Source organism: Astyanax mexicanus, chromosome 20, assembly GCF_023375975.1.
Source record: "Astyanax mexicanus isolate ESR-SI-001 chromosome 20, AstMex3_surface, whole genome shotgun sequence".
In the NCBI taxonomy this organism is placed as follows: domain Eukaryota; kingdom Metazoa; phylum Chordata; class Actinopteri; order Characiformes; family Acestrorhamphidae; genus Astyanax; species Astyanax mexicanus.
This window is the reverse complement of record NC_064427.1, coordinates 29,340,873-29,362,435: the sequence shown is the minus strand read 5'-3', so window position 1 is coordinate 29,362,435 and position 21,563 is coordinate 29,340,873. Positions and strand designations below refer to the sequence as shown.

Here is a 21,563-nt window from a genome sequence, read left to right as displayed (position 1 = left end):
AGAGACCACAGCAGCGCCACAGAAACTGGAGCAGCTTTCTCCTTTGGAGAAAGAAAATACCATTCCAAGTTTAAATCTCTATAATATCTAACCAGTAAAAGGGAACAGTTTATAATTTTACATGGTGATTCTTTATGGATCTGAAAAAAATGAAAAAATTAATAGAAAATCGGGAAAGCGCCTAAAAAAATTCCTGTTTTTTACCATATGTTGAACATTATAAGTTCAATTAAATAATTTTAAGTGTTTTCAGTAAATTTTGTAAAGGCTTCAAAGTAATATTAATTCATAAAATTAACATTTTTACCTTTTAAATCTTTATCTGATTTAAATTGGAATGAATCATGTTTAAGTGAAGGGTGTTCTGTTAACTTACCAACATATACTTGAACTTTTATGCAATAAAAAGGCATTGTAAGAGCTAGCTGTTGTTTCATTTATTCAAATTCCTCCTCCATGGAAAAAGTGGGCCGGATTTGGGCATGAAACTCCCGGGTTGAAAAAGGGGCCCACTCCGGCCCTGGTTGTGGCGCAGAAAACGGGCCACGTAGTCTTACAACTTCAAAGAAATTAAAAATGGACGAATGCAGAACGTTTTTAGGCATGTTGGAAAAAATACTATTTGTTAACTGAGTTCAGAGGGAAGTGTGTGCCTAATTATTAGTATAATATTAAGACACATTATGAAACGAAACATCAATTTGAAAAATCTTAGTTTACACAACCCTGTCAAAGATAGATAAAGATAGTAACTCAAGTAAAATGGTGTGTAAATGATAGTAACCAAGAAAATGTATTATTATAAGAAGTATATTTCATTATCATATCATTACAGAGTCTGTGGCCCATGACTGCACATATATTTCTACTTCTGGCCCCTAACAAAAAAAGTTTGGACACCCTTGCTTTAAACTATTGCTGATAATTGCTGATACTTTTTGTGTGAATGAAATTTCTTAAAAGAGAAACATGGTAAAATAGCAAATGTAATTATTACATGTAATTATTATTATGTAATTATTTAAAGTAATATTTGTAGATCTCATGTAAAAGTGTTTTTGCGAAGAGCCTGCGGTGTGGCCGAAACTGTAGATTCTAAAAAACCTTAAACCACACCTCCCTTTGTTGGACACTTGCTTGTTTTCAGTACTTATATGTATTATATATTTTTTCATCTTGGGAAAGATATGGGCAGTCTTATCAGGGAGTACTAGGTAAGTAGTTTTGCATTAATCACTTAAGCGTTATTTAAAATAAAACAAAAATCTGAATTCCAGGTGACTACAACATAAAACTGACTGAGCAAATTCCACGATGTTCAAAGCTGTTATCTTAACAAGACTATCTAAATTACACCAGGCCAGATGTGTGGAGTGCTCGACTTATAGTTGCAGGAAATTTAAAAAAAATCAAAAATCACTAAATTAAGGTATGTCCAAACTTTTGGCTGGTACTTGTTGGTTTATTTTCTATTAAATAAAAGGCATTTTCTCATTATTTCCCCCCAGAATCCCACCTTAAAAAGAAATGATTATTTTTAAGTCCAATGCAAAATAACAGGGTTGTAAATAGTCTTGTAAAAACACATCTGAGCATTATTGAAACTAACATTGCAGACTTACTATTCATACGTACTAAAAAGTTACGATACCCTTAGGGATTAATATTAAACTAACAGCATATCAAAAATACCTTAAATAAAGCAATTACATTAACCAATCAAAAACCTTTATTAATGACTGGTGTTACCTTTGTATTACAGTGGTCCTAACAGTTTGTGCCAGCTGCAGATACAGTAGCTGTGTTTCCGTGAAGACTCCATAACAAAAGACCCATTTATTACTGCACAGGGGCAGGAGACAGCTTATAGATATTTATGTATTCAGCATCATTTAAAAAATTACTCTCTTAAGCAAAACATTTTTAAAAAAGTAATTAAAAATACATTATTCCATTATAGCACAAAACCCTGAAAGTCATATTAACACCCATATTAACAAGAAAAACAAAACAACGCAATGTCAATTTTAATAAAACAAACAAAAAAAAAACAACAACATATTTTAAGCTTTTTCTGAAGACACTGATTCTCACACAGTCATAAATCAGTGGTCTGCTGATGCACTACAGCACGGGTGCCCAGCAGAGATCTACCACCCTGGTGGTTCTAATTACTGTGAGATTACGACTGAGGCTAAACTGTGCTGGGAGGTAGATCTCCAAAAGCAGGATTGGGCAACCCACAGCTCTACAGTAAACATTCCCTCTCAATCACTCTTTCTGCAGGGGACATACTATTGAATATAATTAACCTCTTACATATCTGATATAGTGTGTTCAAATTTATAAAATAGGCTAATTGTTTACAGTGGGCTTTTAAGGTTTGAAACCACTATTGGTATTTTCCTATTAACCCTTTCAGACCAGAATTATGCTCCATTCATTCATTGATTTAAAGTCAAACCCACTTCATCCATTGCCAATCCTGGCAGCCATTGGGCAAACCAATCAATTGCCTAGGGCTCCAAGAAGGCCTGGGGCCCCAAGACAGTGACTAGTTATGAATAAAATGCAACAACAAACTGTGTGGGGACCCCTTTAAATTCTGTGAAACCTAATGCAGAAAAGTACAAAAACATTGTTGTCAGAATCCCCCTCAAGCAGGCTCCTCCCACTAGTTGCTGACAGCAGCCAGCCAGACAGGTTTGTCATTTCTGCAGCCGGCAAAATATGAAACTTCAGCAATCACGAAGCGGTGAAGAGTTATCGATTGGGAAGCCATTTTACTTGGGGCTCATACAAAAAAGAAAGCACATTAAATCCATTACAATGGGTACAGGGTCTGAAAGGGTTAACTGACAAAACCAGTAATCCTTTGATACCATTTTCTTTAAAGCCATCTTCAGTGCTTTTATTTGGTGCCAGTTTGTTATTCGGTTAGTATGTATTTTTTACTTATTTTCACTACTAATTGTTTTAGAAAATATGGCTTATTTTGTACATGTGCACTTATTTCTCTGTAGGGCACAGAAAGCAGTGGCACAGTTGAATTTGGAAGCTATTAGACAGATATATTAGTCTGCATATGTAGATCTGCAGCTGCAGTTCTCAGAGAAGCAGCTGTTGGATACATACAATGTGGCATAATTTGTAAATGATTAAAAATGAAATATTATCAATTCATTAAAGCTCACAGTCTGCATTTAATTGAAAAAAAGGCTAAATTTATAATTTTCTGATAAAACTTAGAACAGTTTAGAAGGCCAACAAACAAACAATCAAACAAAATAACAAACATCTCCTACCGGCCTAAAACCTTTGAAATTTAAAAGTTGAATATTAAAGGTGTAAGAAACTATGGCTTTATGGCCCTTCCTCCTCTGACTTTCCATTCACAGCCAAAGATTACAGCGTGCATCTTTTCCTTTCAGATACGTGGTTATGTGTCAATTTGCCTTAATGGCCATGTCAGCTCTGTCGAGTGAGGTTTATGCAATTCTCTCGCCAAAATAAAATAAGTAAATCCTCCCCCTATAAATTGGGACAACCCGATACAAGCACCTGATACAGATATAGTGCTATATCAGTGGAGCTCTAAAGTTCAGCAACCTAACTGCTGCTGGTTAACTAGTTAACTTTAGGGTCTCGTATGTTTTTTAAAAGGGGGCAGCTACTGCAGCAAATTATTATTGTCTATTTCTTAATTCCTCAGTGATAGTAAGCTTAAATGAGCTTTTATTAGCTTTTATTTTATTTAATTCTTCTACGCCAACCTCTGCTATCTGTTGCAAAAGTTAAGGTGGAACAGGAAAGTTAGCTAGCTAGCTACTGAGACAAACTGATAGCGAAAAGTTAGCTAGCTACTGACACTGGTCAGACCAGTGTTCTATTAGGTCTGTAAAACCAGTTACACTCTGTGGTCATTCTGGAATGTGGTATGGTCAGGGTTTTCATCTTGATACGAAGCACAGGTTTATTGTTACAGTAAAATCCTTTTGGTTGATTTAGGCCAATTCCAGATCTTGTTATTTCAAGGTATTGACATTAACTGTTTATTACAAACTGTAAACTGTTACATGTGTGCAGTGATTGAGTGAGTAAATAATTAAATATCTAATTGTTTGTACCTCCAAGATTTAGCATATTGACAACAAAAAGAAGAAGATCCTCATGTCACTGTTCATGATACCGATTAATCTGATGCTGTCAGTTTTACTCAGGTACTCAGGTTTACTCAGTGTTTTCAGAATACAGCTGTTCTGCTACTTTTGAAAGCTGGAAATAAGAAAAAAACTAAATCTCTGTTTGTTTTGAGTACTTTTGGTGTAACTATTAAGCAACAACTATACAAATTCAACAATTTGTATCATACCACTGGTATACATGCACAGACAAGCAGCATTTACATCTTACTTTTTTCTTGTCAGAAGAACACTTACTGCCAATTTTGTTTTATCAGCTGGCTTGCTAGTATCATCCTCAGCGATGTTGGTGCTCTCATACCCACCTAGAGAGAAACCAAGGCCAGCTGTGCATTTTTAGGACTCCCGGACACAAATGGCTGTGGCACTAATAGGGGCCTAACTTACAATCTTACAAAGATAAGGCCCAAAATCCAAAACATACACAGCTACGATCAAACAGATTCATTCTATTTTCCCCCTCTTCAGTATCAGATCAATGAAGAATGTTCTGCTGATATTAGACCAGTACTAGATATCAGCTCAGTGCCATCTTTAGTTAAATGAACATGAGCTTCAAAGCAGAGTATTAGTATACACCTATACAAAGACATGCAGTTAAAGAGGGTAGTTTTAAATATACTGGAATGTTATACATGTAAAGCAGGTTTAGATGGGCTTCAAGTTTTGTGATGGTAGCAGCTGTGTCTGTTTGTCTGTTTTCTGTGCTAATGTCTACTGGTGACTGATGACCACCTGAGAGAGCGAGCTGAGGGGAATATGAATATGTATATGAATATGAATATAATGATGAAGGATAAAGTTAATGCACACTATTGAGCTTTCTAAGACTTCGCCAGGCAGACTACTGCGGCTGATGGGTCGACAGAACCCGACACCAGACTGGCTCTGTTGAGATCGAGGCAGACTAATTCTTCTTTATCCAGCAGATCAGTCTACCTGCTCTCTGCAAAAGGTCACGCAAGTCATTAAAACTTTCTAATTTATTATTAACCTACGCTGTCTGTGTGAAATGCTCACAAAGGAGGACGCAATCCATTATTCAGAGTGACGGCCATCTTGTGTTGCTCTCAGCCCCCATCAAATATACAACACTACAAATGAGTTGGCCACATCTAAGATCATCCTTTGTAGCGCCGCAGCTTCCAGCCTTTGAGCTGATTCAGGGCTAGAGCTTTCGCTGGCCTGCCTTTATGCTTTCATAGATGGAGTCTGTGAGAGGAATGTAGCTCTTCTCTGTGTAGTCCAAGAAGTAGAGCGGGTCACTGATGGTGGAGGGGTTGAATCCGCTCTTTACCAGACGGAACTTTTGCTGCTTGAATGTGCTGGTCATCTCCATAGACTCCTAAAGACAGAAAAGGGTATAATAGTAAATAAAATGTTAAAATGCATTAACTGAACGAGATTTGGATTTAGTACAGAAGGTGGAGCTTCCTACCATTCTAAGTTTTTTGTATTGTATATTTGAAGATATAGTCAAATTAATTCAAAGTAACTTTAGGTTTGGTTGTTGTTTGCATCTTGGAGAGATATGTTGGTATAATATGTGGTGCAAATGCGTCTCAGACCATCACCTGAAGTGAGATGAGTGACTGATATAATATGTATCTGTTTGTAAGTGTCCTATGTGTGTTTATATTTGAGTGGATTTTTATAGCTTGGCCTTCTCCATAAAATAATCCTAATACTCAAGACACATAAAGTAATTATAGCGATTAAAGTTATTATTAAAAAGGTATCTTAAAAATGAAGAAAAAAAATAATATTAAATAATTTTTCCTTGTAAACTTTGTCTTAATCAATATTTCACAATTAAAATTTAACATAGTTCACTTACTATAATTCACTTTTTTATAATCTAATTGTGTCTCAGTTTTGAAAAAAAAAAAAAAACACTTTTGGGAAATAAATTAGTTATTTTTCCATTTACATGTTTATTACATTAATTAGTCTCAGCAGAAAATATTTAATGCCCCAAAATAACAACATACATATCTGGAAATAAATCCACTTAAAAATGATGAGTTTCTTTGATTTTACCAAATTAAAAACCTCTGGAATATAATCAAGATGAAGATGGATGATCACAAGCCATCAAACCAAGATGAACTGCTTGAATTTTGCATAAAGTTACCCAAAAGCAGTGTGTAAGACTGGTGGAGGAGAACATGCCAAGATGCATGAAAACAGGTGATTAGAAAACAGGGATATTCCACCAAATATTGATTTCTGTACTCTTAAAACTTTATGAATATGAACTTGTTTTCTTTGCTTTATTTGAGTTCTAAAAGCTTTGCATCTTTTTGTTATTTTACCCATTTAATTTTTTTTGAAAATGATTCAGAAACTGAAGTGGCCTTTTATTTTTTTCCCCAGAGCTGTACATAATTTTAACATTATGATTTCACTTCTCTACCTGGGAACCCAGCATATGCAATAGCCACTAGAGGGCAGACTTGTTACAAAAGTCAAGCCTCAACAGCCACAAAAAATAGAAAAGAAAATTCTGTGAATTTCCTACGATACAGATATCAATACTCTAGAATTTCTGGGACACTAAGATGCCTTTGAGAACCCAGCCCCTACTTCAGTTCACACCCCTGGTCAAATTAAGATCAACCCATTATTTAAAAAGCAGTTATTTCCATTTTATAGTAAAGTAAAACGTAACCCCAATAACATGCTAACTAATAATTTATGAGAATGTGGAATTTTGTATAAAGCTGTCAAAATAGTCGATATACACAGATGAGGCTTACACATGACTGTTGAATCTACTGAATGGGGCTAAAACAATGGTGTTTTTGAATAATCGGTGGTCGTTATGTTGCTTGGTTACACCAGCATAGTGCTAACATAACAAACCACACTGCCTTTAGAAAGCCTTTCTTACCTCACCTTAAAGTCAACCAGAGCCTAGTGTTAATTTGTTTTAGCCATTTCCAATTCCCACCCAGAAGCTAGAACTTCCCCCCATCACACCAGGCTGCCAGCAATGGGAGGGTAAAGGCTAGAATGTGGTTCCTCAACCACATTTTTACAAACTAAAACTAACTGCTAACATGTCGCCAATGACCAGTTGAACAATGTCAGAGCAGAAAATCAACAGACAGTTCTATTACATCAACAGCTATGCTTGATATGATTGATAATGATGAGCGACAGGATTAAGAAAGAGCTACCAAACTTAACTCCCCTGCCACCTACCATATCTCTCAATGACTGGGCCAACACAACGCAGTTGTGCCACTAAGAACCCACCATTGTTCAGGATTTTACCTGTATTCTGATGAAGAACGGACGAGCGTAGGCTGGTAGGTGTGCAAAGACGCACTCAAACAGCTTCTTCCCGTCAAACTCACACTCAGGCCTCACGATGATCGCTGCCATGCCAGCTCGACCTTCATGCCCTGTGGTCAAATCAAAATTGTTTATTTGCACTAACAAAAATCAAATCTAACAGCAAACAAACATTTTTATAGTTTTCATATCAATGACTATAGAAAACATGACCTCTGTGGTTCCATTTGCTTCAGTTCTACAGAAATGATTTTTAAACTGCTGCCTTTACAGCATTGCTGAGTAGCATCACAGTGCGCTTGGAGGAAAGCGCAGCGACTAAGTTCCGATACACCAGCTCACAGATGCCTTGTGCTGATTGACCTCACCCTTTGGAGTGATGTGGGGAGAGAGTGCCATCTACCCACCCAGAGAGCAAGACCAATTGTGCTCTCTCAGGGCTCCGTCAGCTGATGGCAAGCTACAAGAACAGGATTCGACCCAATTCCCTAATCATAGTGGCAGCGCTTAGCCCATTGTTTATATATATCCTCCTGAGAACTGAGAAAAAAAGTGTCTTGCAATTTATGTTTTTTGTGATTTCCTATCTCTTAGGAGTAAATAAAACATATTACCATTTAGACTTTTTCAAATTTATTTTTAGTTTTATTTTTATAGCATGTCTACTATAGTGGACATCAGGACTATTTTAATCTACGGAACAATGAAATTTAACAAGTTAAACAATAACAATAATACCAGGATATATTGAACTTTCATTCTAGTTCTAGTTTCATTTTAGTTTGTTAAATTTAGGGATTTAAAATAAACAAGTTCTGTTTATCTGAAAGCTTATTTATTCTCTTTTGCATTCGTTGTGACTCGTGTAATAATAATGAATGGCATAACCAATGATGGCATAACCAATCTAATCAAAATGGTATGATGTTATTTATTTTATTTACTGTACTATCTGTTACCAAGGACAGGCATTAATTGAACAATGAATGGTTTATTTATCTTTTTTTACTGGATAAAAACACTTATGGTAATCCTAGAACTTAATAAAACATACGTGCTAGTCCTGGCCCACAGAGGATGACGGCTTTCTTGCTGTGTTCTCATCTGATGAGCTTCCTGCCTCATCAGAACTCCCTATCTCTTCTTCGTCAGGTTAAAACTCTTCCTCATCATGTTCCTCATCTGATAAATCTAAGTCTGAATCTCCCTCAATTATTTTATACAAAATCTTCTTTGCTTCTGTCCTGTCTCCTAAAACAATGCATTAAAAATTACTGGCTGTAAAAGACATGAAGATCATCCTGGTGTCCACTGTAGAGGACATTTATAAACATTATTCAATCCCAAAAGTAATTAAACTGCTCTAAGACTTCATTAAATAATTCCTAACAACCTCAGAATAAATAAAATACATGAATTTCATAGTAGAAATGCAATAAATAAAGAATATTTTACTCATCCTTTCTCCTTCCATAAAATGTGCTTGTTGTTATAGAATCCATTTTGTAGAAATAGGAAGTAGAATTTGTCAGTACCCCACCCCCCAAACATGTGGTATCACTGGAAAGCTCAGGATGTCCTCTTTAAGATACAGCAGGAAGTATTAGTGTAACTCAAACAAGTAAAATGTGAGATGCAGAAACATAATGTGCACTACAGAGGACACAAATGAATAGGCCAGGTCTCAGGAGGATATGATATAAACAATATGAGCCCAATGAAAACCAATTGTGGAAATTGAATATCAGTTTAGAGGAGAACAATTGTATGGCAAATGTAGCTATTAAGTTATTAAAAAATATGGGCAGAGCTACACTTCACACTGCAACCAACTAGCAGAGATGCTAGACTTGAGGTGGCTTCACCTTTGAAAGACACTGCGCTGTACATGCTTTTCTACAGTCAGTTTTTTTAAATAGTGACATATTATAGTGAGCTACCTGCACCATTCAGATTGACCCCATCTCAGTCACTCTGCTCTTGTTTTATGTAACATTTTAAAATGTCCTTGAGTGAAATGCAATACAGTTTATTGTGGCAATAAAATCTGACAATTTTATTTTACAGAGCACTATAAATGCAAAGGTACATACTGTACCTATGCAGAAACGTCCAGAGATAATTCTGCTGTATGTGCCTTATTTGTGTGGTTCCATAATGAGTAGGTCACAAGATACATGAGACTTTTGTCTGCTAAAACAAAATATTACCTGGAACCTCCACACCGTACACATTGACTTCCTGAATAAAGTCTGCAAGCCCCAGAATCTCGGCCACCTCTGTAGTCGCCACGTTTTCCCCCTTCCACCTGTAAAAACCACACATGCATGTTACAAGAATCAACACTAGCATGATTTCATGACATATAGAATTTCAAATAGAAATATATTTGTGGCAGATGTTTGTCACAAATCATTACAAACCATCAAAATGCAATGCTACACCAATCTGTAATATCATTGCTGTCCAATGAAAAACAAGTATCTCCATTTTTGTGAAATTTTTAGTTTATTACATAATTTGAACAGACAAACTGTCTCTCACACTGTGCTATAATGTATTGGTGAATGGACCAATAGAAATTCTACTTAAAATGACCTGAAATAAACTCTTTTAACACTGACTTCCATCGAAAGTTTAGAAGGTTTTGGAGACACATGTTTTTCAAAGGACAGCAACAATATATTATAGCTGACTAAGATGGAATTGTGTTTGTTTAAATATTAAGCGAATGACTGCACTATATATATTAAACTTGTTCCATGATGCTTTTCATTCAGACCAATTACAGTTTACCAGAGGTGTATTGGAAACAGGGAGCAGCTCCGGTTTTACAAGACCCCACTAAAGCTGACACACTGTGATCACATGATTTATTGGATGTTTGTACAGCAGTTTTAGTGGGTTGTTGTTCAGTGAACCTTCGTAGCTCATGTTAAAAGGTTGTGCTTACTGTATTTATGAAATCAAAGAAATTGAAAAGAGTTGATCCAGCTTTTTTGGAGTCACTGTGTCTACTTTCTGGGGGAGATTTGATTTTTTAGGTAGATAGATTTTTTAGCTCTGCTGTGATGAATTAATTGTATTCAGCACACCACCTCATCCTCAACTGCCTAATTTATGAACTGGGGGGCTTTATTCCGCTGTAGCAACACCAGGCATTAGGCATGGAGCCAATAGGTTAATGCTTATCTGCTCCAGAGAGGCCTATTCTATATTTGCACATCTGTATCAGCAAAGGATACACCTTAATGTGTCCACAAACATTTGGACATGTAAGGAATGTGGAGTACTATAATGAATTTATGTCTATACTGTATATCCATTACTGCGTAAAAAAGACATTCAGAACACACGTTTTTGTTTTCTTATACACTGAAATGCAAAATTTTAAGGGATAGGAATTAGTATTGTGTTTTGTAGACAAAGTTCACAGAGCTTTTTAAAATGGATATTTTCTGTTAAAATGATTTTGTCTCCTAGTTAAGTGTTGTTTCCTTGGTGTAATGTTGTTTATATCAGAGTGATAATATCGCTCTCACATGCAGAGCCTACCTGAACGTGTCACCCACTCTGTCCTTAAAGCTGATGAAATTCTCCTCATCCTCCACCATCAGGTCTCCAGTGTTGAAGTAGGCGTCTCCTTTCACGAACACGTTCCTCAGGAGCTTGTTCTCGGTCAGCTGTTTGCTCCCGGCGTAACCAAAGAAAGGACTCTGGGAGCTGATCCTAGACAACAGCAGCCCCATTTCACCTGCAGAAACAGACAGATAAGTACCACTAATTATCATTACTAATCATGTAATGGAAGAAATTCTTACGCCTTTAAATACTGCCTCAGGGTCCACATTAAAACATTTAATTTTTTCCTTAATATTTAAACAAGCCTGAACATGTATGTACATACGTAGGCTGTATGTAGGCATCTTTTGATCATAAAGAATACAGGATCTACTGAAATATTCAGACATTAGAGTGTTTTTTATTTTGAGTGATAAATTACAGTACCTGTCATAAACGTTTTTCCTTTTTTAATTTATTTTCTCAATTGTAGATTAATATTAAAGACATGAAAACAATTAAGGGACACATATGGAATTATGTAGTAAACAAAAAAGTGTTAGTCCTCCACAATCCCCGGCTCAAAACCTGATGAACTGAGATGGTGATTTGAGTTGGTTTGGGATGAGCTGGAGATTCACAGTGTGAAGGAAAAGCAGCAACTATTGTTCAGCACCTCTAGGAACTCTTTCAGGCTACTGAGAAAACTATTCCAGGTGACTCTCCTTCATGAAGCCACTGAGATTAAAATACCAAGAGTGTGCAGATTTGTCCTCAAAAAAATCTAAAGTATAAAAAATATTCTGGTTTGTGTTACACTTTTTATGTACAAAATAATACAGCATGTGCTCCTGCACAACTTTAATGTCTTCAATATTAAATTTAAAGAAAACAGGTCTCGGATTTACTCAAATATATATAAGGTATTTTTTTTCTTTCCCTTTTTTAAGTTACATTTTTAAGTAACATTTTTAAGTAACATCAAGAAGAAAAGTAAGCTAAGCCTGAATTTCATTCTCCTTTCTGTGGGAAATCTCAATTCAGAATGTGTGTAGTCCAGGACTTAATTCCAGTCATGGGAATAAACACAGAAATTTTACATTTACATTTATGGTATTTAGCTGACACTCTGATCCAGGGCCATTTACGAGATTACTCCTATTCCTAACCCAGACATGAGCCAATGTAGCGTTAAGAGTCTTGCCCAAGGACTGTTAATGGTGTAGTGCAGCATTAAGTCACCCAGGCTGGGCATTAAACCGCAGTCTCCCACACAATGTATTAGTCAGCACCCTGGCACATAGAGGTGTTATCCACTGCCCCACACCAATCATTTTGCATCAGACTATTTTTTCCCCAGTATCTTCTACGTTCTCAGTTTCAGTGCCCCTGTGTAGAACTGTGTTGGTCAATATTGGTTTTATTGGGCAGATACTGGTGTGTTTAAAAAGGGAAAATATTTAAATGTTAAAAAGATTTGTTAAAAGATTTGAATACCTTTTTTAACCCGCTGACAGAAACCCTGTTCATCTCTCACAAGCTCTTCTCTCAGCAGGTCATATTTCACCAGATCATACTTAAACAGAAGCTGAAACACAAAGCACAAAAAGAAGCAGAAATATTAGTACAGAGAAATGAGGTATATATATCTTATATATATACCTATATATCTTATATATATATCTATATCTTATAAATCACAAAATATAGTGTGCTATTGTGTGCACTGGTACTGCCACTTAAATACAGTACACATTCAGAACTAGGAAAAATGAGAATGGGATATTTTTTAACTAAATCAGATTAAATATGAGGTATCATGTTGGGAAAAGAAAGCAGAGTTTGGCCTGTGGGTCAGAAATGTCTGCACAGAAGCCATGCAGAGCCAGAAAGTGTAGAGTGAGCAAACAGATGTTGAACGTCTGTTTACATGATAAGAATGTAATCTCAACAGAGATTGGGCCATACTATACTCAGTGTTGCAACCAGCCTCCAGTTTCACAGAGTTCAAATAGAGAGTCAACTTCATTTGAGATGAAACTGGTGAAAAAGTGAGGGAAAAAGAAACAGCTCCCAGATGGAAAGAAATCACTTTACATCCATTTATATAGATAATTAATCTCACTCTCTATTATAGATCAGCACAGCAGTGGCAATATTAAATGTGATATCACAAACCTCCAGTGTATTTTTGTGATTATACCACAGTTTCATTATCACTATCAATAATATACCAACGTTAAAGGTCTAATGAAGATATCAAAGATAATGTAGCTGTATTATTGAAATATCTTAAATACAGAATATAATAGATTTCAGAAAATAACTTGTCTCCCCTTTCTTCGTTTTCACTGGAAGTCAATGTAAAGATATTTCATTCATTTTAGTAATTCTGACACATTTCTTTTGGTCCATTTATGTAAAGAACAACTGTTGTTAAAATGTAAAGATGCACAATATATCAAAAAGTATAAGGAAATATTTTTGCCATGGAACTGTTTGTGTTCATATTGGCAAAAGGCCAGTTTTCCCAGGTGAAATTGTGCAATGCTATGCAGCCAATTAAAATTCTTGTCTTATGAACTGATACAGACATCAGACATGGAAAACAGCCAAAGGTTCCATGACTTTTCATTTACCTCTACTGTGGTAAACCAGTTGATACACGTTTGTGTGTGATATAGAGGTCATATCAAACCGTACACAGCGTATCACGATACAGATACAGGCCCGTTGCAACAAGGCAAGCAAACCAATCAATTGCCTTGGGCCCCGAGATGGCCTGGGGCCCCCAGACAACATCTGGTTATGAACTGAATGCAACAACAAAGTGTGAGGCTGCCCCTTCTGTGCAGGAAAGCACAACAACACTGTTATCGGAATCCCCATTAAAGGGGGCTCCTCCCACTAGCTGCTGACAGTAGCCAGGTTCATGATTCCTGCAGCCGGCAAAATATGAAACTTCAGCAATGGGGGGAAGGAATAACTTATAACAATAATTCTGTGCATTATATAAACAGACTAGTGGTTGGGTCAATTTTGTTTGGAGCTCCCAAATGCCTTGAAATGGTCCTTTACAGTAATATTGTAATAACAGCAGTATTATGTCTTGAAGGCAGTCTAATATTCATTGTAAAGCTGCAAGGGTATTTTTGTATAATTGTCAGACTTTGTAAATAAAACCTTTATTTTAATAATTATTATTATTATTTTTTTTTCTCCCCAATTTACAAGGCCAATTTCCCAACCCACTCATTAGACTCCCATATTACTAGTGATACATTAGCTCACAGATGCCTTGTGCTGGGCAACATCACGCTTTGGAGAGATGAGGAGAAAGAGCGCCATCTACCCACCCAGAGAGAGAAAGGTCAATTGTGCTCTCTCAGGGCTTCGGCAGCTGATGGCAAACAACATAAAACTTTTAACATTTATTTTTCTGACAGTAGAAAAATCTTGAAATTAATAAAATATTTTCTGTGTTTTTTCATATCTCAAAGAAAATTGTTATCACAAAAATACCCTTAAATATTGTGATATTGATGTAGGTCCATATCGATCAACCCGTGTCTGATTTTTTGCCTTTTCAGTTTTGTACTGGAGTTGGGCTTTACACTGTGTGAAGCCTGGAGTTAATCTTAACAGGCTAAAGAGCTTAATTGTACAAATGTTCCAAAAAAAAGGTCGTTAAATTGATGTAAACGAAATATGACAATTTATTATAATTTTATAATGTTTTACATAGATGATTTTGCTAACCTACACAAATGTACCGGTATATAAAATTTACATGCCTTTCAAAACAGCATTTCTCTACTGGGTCCATTTTCATGAAATAATGCTGCAAGGTAAAAATGACTAACTGCCAGATTCACATTATATCAAACAGTAAGAAAAATGTAATATGAATCTGAAAGTCTGTGCCATGCCTGCATTTCTTAAAATGGTAATGTTCTTGTGTCTGGAGTGTATCCCAGAATGGGAATTCACCTTATGGAATCAGTGGCAAATTTCCAAGAAGATATCTGATCTTTGGACCCTAAACATTCCCCAGACCAGCAACTGGACGAGGTCCTCCCTCTTCATTCATTATACACAGTATACTGTATACAGTATATCTATTTGGCTCAGGCACATTTACAGGGTAAGGAAATGGGTAAGTTGGCATGGAGCTGTTTGTGTTTGTAATGGCAAAAGGCCAGTTTCTCCAGGAGAAATTGTGCAGTGTTTTGCAGTCAATTAAAATTCCTATCTTTAATTATAAACAACCACATACAGACATGGAAAGACAACACTCTTTTAAAATGAGGTTCAGCCAAAGGTCAAAATTACATGACTTTCCATTTACCTCCACTGAAGTAGATCAGCTGAGACATGTCTGTCTGATGTTGTTACACTGTGTGAAGCCTGGGCAGACTGAGGGGCTGGGTGTAACAGCCATTACAAAAAGACTGCTAAATTGATGCAAATGCAATTAGTAATTAAATTCACAACAATTTTATAATGCTTGAACCAGATTATCTTTCTTACTACTGCACTATTTTTATATAAAATTCACATTCACAAAAAAAGGGAATAAAAGTATTTGCCCCATAAAGATTTCTTTCGCTTTTGCCTTTTTGTCACATTGATATTTTTCCAATTATCAAACAAACTTTAATATTAGACAATGATAACCTAAGTAAATACAAAAAGGGACTTTTTAAAATGATAATTGTATTTATTAAAGTAAATAAAAATAACTATTCAAACCAATCTAGCCCTGTGTGAAAAATTGTTTGCCCCTAAACCTAATAACTTGGTTGTGCCACCCTTAGTAGCAACAACTGCAATCAATCTTTACAGATAACTGGCAATCAGTCTTTCACATCTCTGTGGAGGAATATTGTTCCACTCTTCTTTACAGAATTGTTATAATTTAGCATTGAACAGCCTGTTTAAGATCATGCTACAGCATCTTAATCAGACTTGATCAGGCCACTCCATTTTTTAAGCCAATCAGATATGGACTTTTTGGTTTGCTTTGGATCATTGTCCTGCTGCAGAACCCAAGTACACCTGAGCTTGAGGTCACGAATAGATGATCGGATACCCTCCTTCGGGATTGTCTGGTAAACAGCAGAATTTCTGGTTCCGTCTATTACAGCAAGTTGTCCAGACCCTAAAGCAGCAAAGCAGCCCCAGACCATCACACTACCACCACCATGTTTTATGTTCAGTAGGATGATCTTTTTCTGAATTCATGTGTTGTTTTTACACCAGATGTAACGGGATACACCTTCCAAAAAGTTCCACTTTTGTCACTTCAGTCCACAGAAAATTTACCCAACGCCCTGGGGATCATCAAGATGTTTTTTGGTAAATGTGAGATGGACCGTTGTATTCTTTTTGATCAGCAGTGTTTTCTGCCTTGGAACTCTCCCATAGAAAAAAAATTCAACCAGTCTCTTTCTTATTATTGAATCATTAACACTGACGTTAACGGAGGCAAACGAGACTTGCTGTTATTTAAATTTGTTCTAGGCTCTTTTGTGACCTCCTTGATGAGGTTGGCCACTTCTGGGAAGATTCCGTTGGAGTCCCAAAGCCTTAGAAATAAATTTGTAACCTTTTTTCAGACTGATAAATGACTTTGTGTTTTTTTATCTGTTCTTCAATTTCTTTAGATCAGAGCATAATGTGTTGCTTTTTGAGATATTTTATCCTGCTTCATGTTGTCAGACAGATTCTATTTAAACTATTTATTGATTCTACAGGTCTGGCAGTAATCAGAACTGGTTGTGGTTAGTAGTAAAATTATACTCAGCTTTCCAAAAAGTGTGATTAATAACAGTTAATTAATGGAGGGGAAAAAAAACTTTTTGACAAAGGCCTAGATTGTTTTGAACAGTTTTCTTTCCTTAATAAATGAAATAATCATTTATAAAGTGTTTTTATATATACTCAGGTTATATTTGTTTGATATTAAAGTTTGTTTGATAATCTGAAAAAATTAAGTATGACAAAAAAAGCCAAAAGCAAAATAAATCTGTAAGAGGTATATAAGGAAGATATTAATTATTTACTCAAGGTGTAAAATCTGTGCTTTTACATAACAAAATAAATGCTCTGATGGATTTTATACTGAACATTTACAGAATTTAGTTAGATTAAGCTTTGGTTAAATGTAGATGACTTATTTAGGGACAGTTTCTAAGGAAAAAGACTCCATTTGAATAGATAGATAGATAGATAGATAGATAGATAGATAGATAGATAGATAGATAGATAGATAGATAGATAGATAGATAGATAGATAGATAGATAGATAGATAGATAGATAGATAGATAGATAGATAGATAGATAGATAGATACTTATCTATCTATCTATCTATTCAAATGGAGTCTTTTTCCTTTATTAATTTACCACAGAATAAAACTTATGATTCATAGTTGAATGAAAGGACTAAGATAAATATTTAAAATGTCTGTCTGTGTTCTAGTGATGGTAGTCTTTGACCAGGACTGACTGATTGTACTTTTGTACTTTATACAAAAGTGCAATCAGTTTTGCAAGAAGAACACTGGTAACCCTAAAATGTATATATAAATAAAGGGGGCGAAGTCTGGACTCACCTTGTAGAAGAAGTTGGATCGACCAACTGCTCCTATCTTGCCAATGTGGTTCATGAAGCAGAGGTTTCCCTCAGTGGACCCGTACAGTTCACACATCCGGATCTCCCCAAAGCGCTGGTGAAACTCCTTCCACACGTCCTGCCTAAGGCCGTTCCCTACACCCATATAAACTTTATGATCCTTCTCGTTCTCCCCCTGGTAAACACACAATTAAACATAAACACTTATATCTTAATATTTATTATAATAAATGTATTATACAAATCCATGCCAAAAGATGTCCTTTATTTCAAACCATTTCTGTAGGTCCATTGGTTTTCAGATTTCAGAGTTTCCAGATTCTTTCAGAAGCAGCAGATCTTAAAAAGTTTAACTAACTATATGCAACAAATTAGATATATTTTATATAAGAGACCACTTTAAAATGATGAGTTTCTTTGATTTACCAAATTGAAAACCCCAGGAATATAATCAAGAGGAAGATAGATGATCACAAGCCATCAAACTAAGTTGAACTGCTTAAATGTTTGCAACAGGAGTGGCATAAAGTTATCCAAAAGCAGTGTGTAAGATTGGTGGAGGAGAACATGCCAAGATGCATGAAAACTGTGATTAAAAAACAGAGTTATTCCACCACATATCGATTTTTAAACTCTTAAAACTTTATGAATATGAACTTGTTTTCTTTGCTGTATTTGAGGTCTGAAAGCTCTGAATATTTTTTTATTGTTATTTCAGCCATTTCCCATTTCCTGCAAATAAATGCGCTAAATGACAATATTTGTATTTGAAATTTGGGAGAAATGTTGTCCACAGTTCCTAGAATAAAACAACAATGTTCGTTTAACTCAAACATATAATTATAAATAGCAAAATCCGAGAAACTGATTCAGAAACTGATTGTGAATGTTGAGCAGAGTGGAAATACATAGGCTATTTGGTCATTTGTCATCTTACCACTCTGTACAGAATTGCTGCAGACATGTGCTGCTGAGGCCCATAGAGATAAATAAGGCTTAGCGTAGCAATATCACCATAGCTAGCCAACAGAGAAAACAGAGAATTTACTGCTAAAAGTTTTTTTTGCCATTTTTGACAGTAACAGGTCACGACAGTTTACCGCTCACTGCTACCTAATAGAGAGACAAATCTTCTCTTTTATTCATATGGATTTACAGAGACAGCAGAACAAAACTTTCAACCACTTGGGGGTGCTCTAGCTAGGTTTTAAAACCCAAACCAAAGCCAAATTATTACTATATATTTTATAGTTTAATTATTATAAAATGGTAATTGTTCGATATCACTGATGTCTTCACAGAACAGGTGTTTATATTTATACTGAGACTAAATTACACACAGCTGGGCTCTATTAACCAATTAAGTGACTTTTATAAGCAATTGATTGCACATAATTATATTTAGAGTAAAGGGTCACATCATACTTTTCTGATTTTTATTTGATTAAAATCTTGAAAATCATTTTCGTTCCACTTCACAGTTACAATTGTGGTGACAAAATGGTGACAAAATGTGAAAAAGTTCAAGGGGTATGAAAACTTTTTCAAGCCACTATATGTTTGTTGTATAGCATTTGATAGTCTTGACTGTTTATTTTAACTTGTTTGTGACCCTTGTCCTTTTTTATTTTTTTGTAATGGATTTGTCTGCACTGTTTCTGCCTGTCTGTGTGTTTACCTCTGACTGTTCCGAACATGAATTCTGGATATGACCCAATAAAGCCACACTGCCAAGGATTTACAGACCCTTTTTTATAATCCATTAGAATTCAAAGGGTAAAAACTGCTAATAGCATATTGCTAGTGACACTGCTTTCCAACCAACTGATAAGATCCAATCACATAATTTGCTTGTTTTATAACAGTAATATTTATATCCATCCAATATATTGAATACAGTTAAAACTGTACAGTTGTAGTCAAGACCACTAGAGCTGAGTCCGAGTCAAGACCAAGACCGGGAAAAACTGAGACCAACACAGACCAGATTATAATATAAAAATAAAAATTCAAATTCCATTCATTTTTATTTGAAAATGTAAAAAAAAACAATCACATTTTGCCCTCAAACAGCTCATCATTAAGGTTAGCTAGCTCGTCTCTAATGAGAGTTCTCTCCCCTGTAACATTAGTATTTTAGCTAGCTCGTTGCTAAGCTTAGCTAGCTTGTCACTAAGCTTAGCTAGTTCTTCGCTAGATGCAGTTCACTTCCCGGTAACATTAGTGTGTAATTTAGCTCGTTGCTAAGGTTATCTAGCTTATCACTAGCTTTAGTACTATCCCAGGTAACATTAGTATTTTAGCTAGCTTTTTGCTAAGGTTAGCTAGCTCATCATTAATGGTAGTTATCTCCCCGGTACCATTAGTATTTTAGCTTGCTTGTTGCTAAGGTTAGCTAGTTGCTAGCTTTAGTTCTCTTTCGGTAACATTAGTGTGTAATTTAGCTTGTCGCTAAGATTACCTAGCAGTAGTTCTCTCCCTGGTAACATTAGTATTTTAGCTAGCTCGTCACTGAGGTAAGCTAGCTCGTTGGTCTCCGAGACCGGACTTGAGTACTACAACACTAGTTGAAACAGTTTCTGCAGATTTTGTGGTAGGGCTTGAGTGCTGAAGAGCACATCCAATAGCATCCCATACATTTAAATTGGTAATAGTTCTGGCAATGCGTTTGGCTATTGCATGGCGTCAGTGTCTTTAAAGGTAAGCTCGCGAGAAAGCAGCAGCATGTGGACAAGATCTGTCATGCTGGAACAGTGCACTGGAGTTTAGCGTTAAGAAAGGTTGTACAAAGCAGTCCAGCGGTCTAAAGCGCAGCCAATATGATCAGGAGATTGCTAGTTCGAATCCTAGTCATGCAGCTTGCCATCAGCTGCCGGAGCATAATTGGCCTTGCTCTCTCTGGGTGGGTAGATGGCTCTCTTTCCTCTCATCACTCTAAAGGGTGATGTCGACCAGCACAAGGCGTCTGTGAGCTGATGTATTGGAACCGAATTGCTTTCCTCAGAGCGTGCTGTGATGCTAATCTGCAATGCTGCAGCAGTCGGAGCAGACGTGCTAGTCTTCACACTCCTTGTGCTGGGGCATCACTAGTAGTTATGGGGAATATACAGCTGAGTAGTAGCAGCTGAATGGGTGCGACAATTGGCCTAGCTAAATACAATCTTAGATTAAGTGTATATTGTTGCTGTCCAATGAAAAACAGGTATCTCCATTTTCAGATTTTTTGTTTACTACATAATTTGAACAGACAAACTGTCTCTTACTTTTGCCAAAATTTCTTGGTGAACAGACCAATACAAATACTTAAAAATGATCTGAAATAAACTAGTTTTACTATGACTTCCATTGAACATTTAGAAGGTTTTTTCTCTCTTCTGTAAAGTTGCTGTATTGGGGATACTTGTTTGTCATTGGACAGCGACAACATACATTATCTATAAATGTGTATCACATCTAATTTTTCTTTACTGTGCCAGCAGACCAGGTTCTCCAGGTTTTGGTAGAATAACAATGTACAAGATACTTCACTCACTCAGCAGGCTGCACTCAGTCACTCTGCAGGCTATGAGTGGGTTAACAAAGGCAGTCAGTCACTGCAGTACACGGAAAGGTTAACACAGCGGCTCTATGTGCAACACCCAGCTTGTTTACATGCTTTTTCTCGATTAGTGTGCATACATTCCACTGAGGGCCACGCCAGTCTCCACAATGAGAAACAGTTTCTGCTTTAAGTCAGTAGGCAATGGAGATGTCAGAAACAGCCCAAGCAAGATCACTTCCCTGCCATACAGATGGAAATCGGCACTGTTGAATATTTTCATTTGTTGCATGCTAATGCAATAGGAAGCAAAGCAAATTAAATAC

At 36.1% G+C, this 21,563-nt stretch overlaps 1 protein-coding gene across 1 annotated transcript in view; it reads right to left on the bottom strand.

Moving 5' to 3' along the window:
* Window positions 1–1,711: 1,711 nt before the first annotated feature.
* slc27a6 (solute carrier family 27 member 6) overlaps window positions 1,712–21,563 on the bottom strand; it is a 33,685-nt gene continuing 13,833 nt past the window's right edge. The window contains exons 5-10 of the mRNA XM_049468534.1: window positions 17,680–17,874; window positions 12,561–12,651; window positions 11,058–11,256; window positions 9,713–9,810; window positions 7,482–7,612; window positions 1,712–5,547 (exon numbers count right to left, since the gene is read on the bottom strand). Of these exons, the coding sequence (XP_049324491.1) occupies window positions 5,371–5,547; window positions 7,482–7,612; window positions 9,713–9,810; window positions 11,058–11,256; window positions 12,561–12,651; window positions 17,680–17,874 (891 nt within the window). The 3' untranslated portion in view covers window positions 1,712–5,370. The remainder of the gene's footprint in view (window positions 5,548–7,481; window positions 7,613–9,712; window positions 9,811–11,057; window positions 11,257–12,560; window positions 12,652–17,679; window positions 17,875–21,563) is intronic.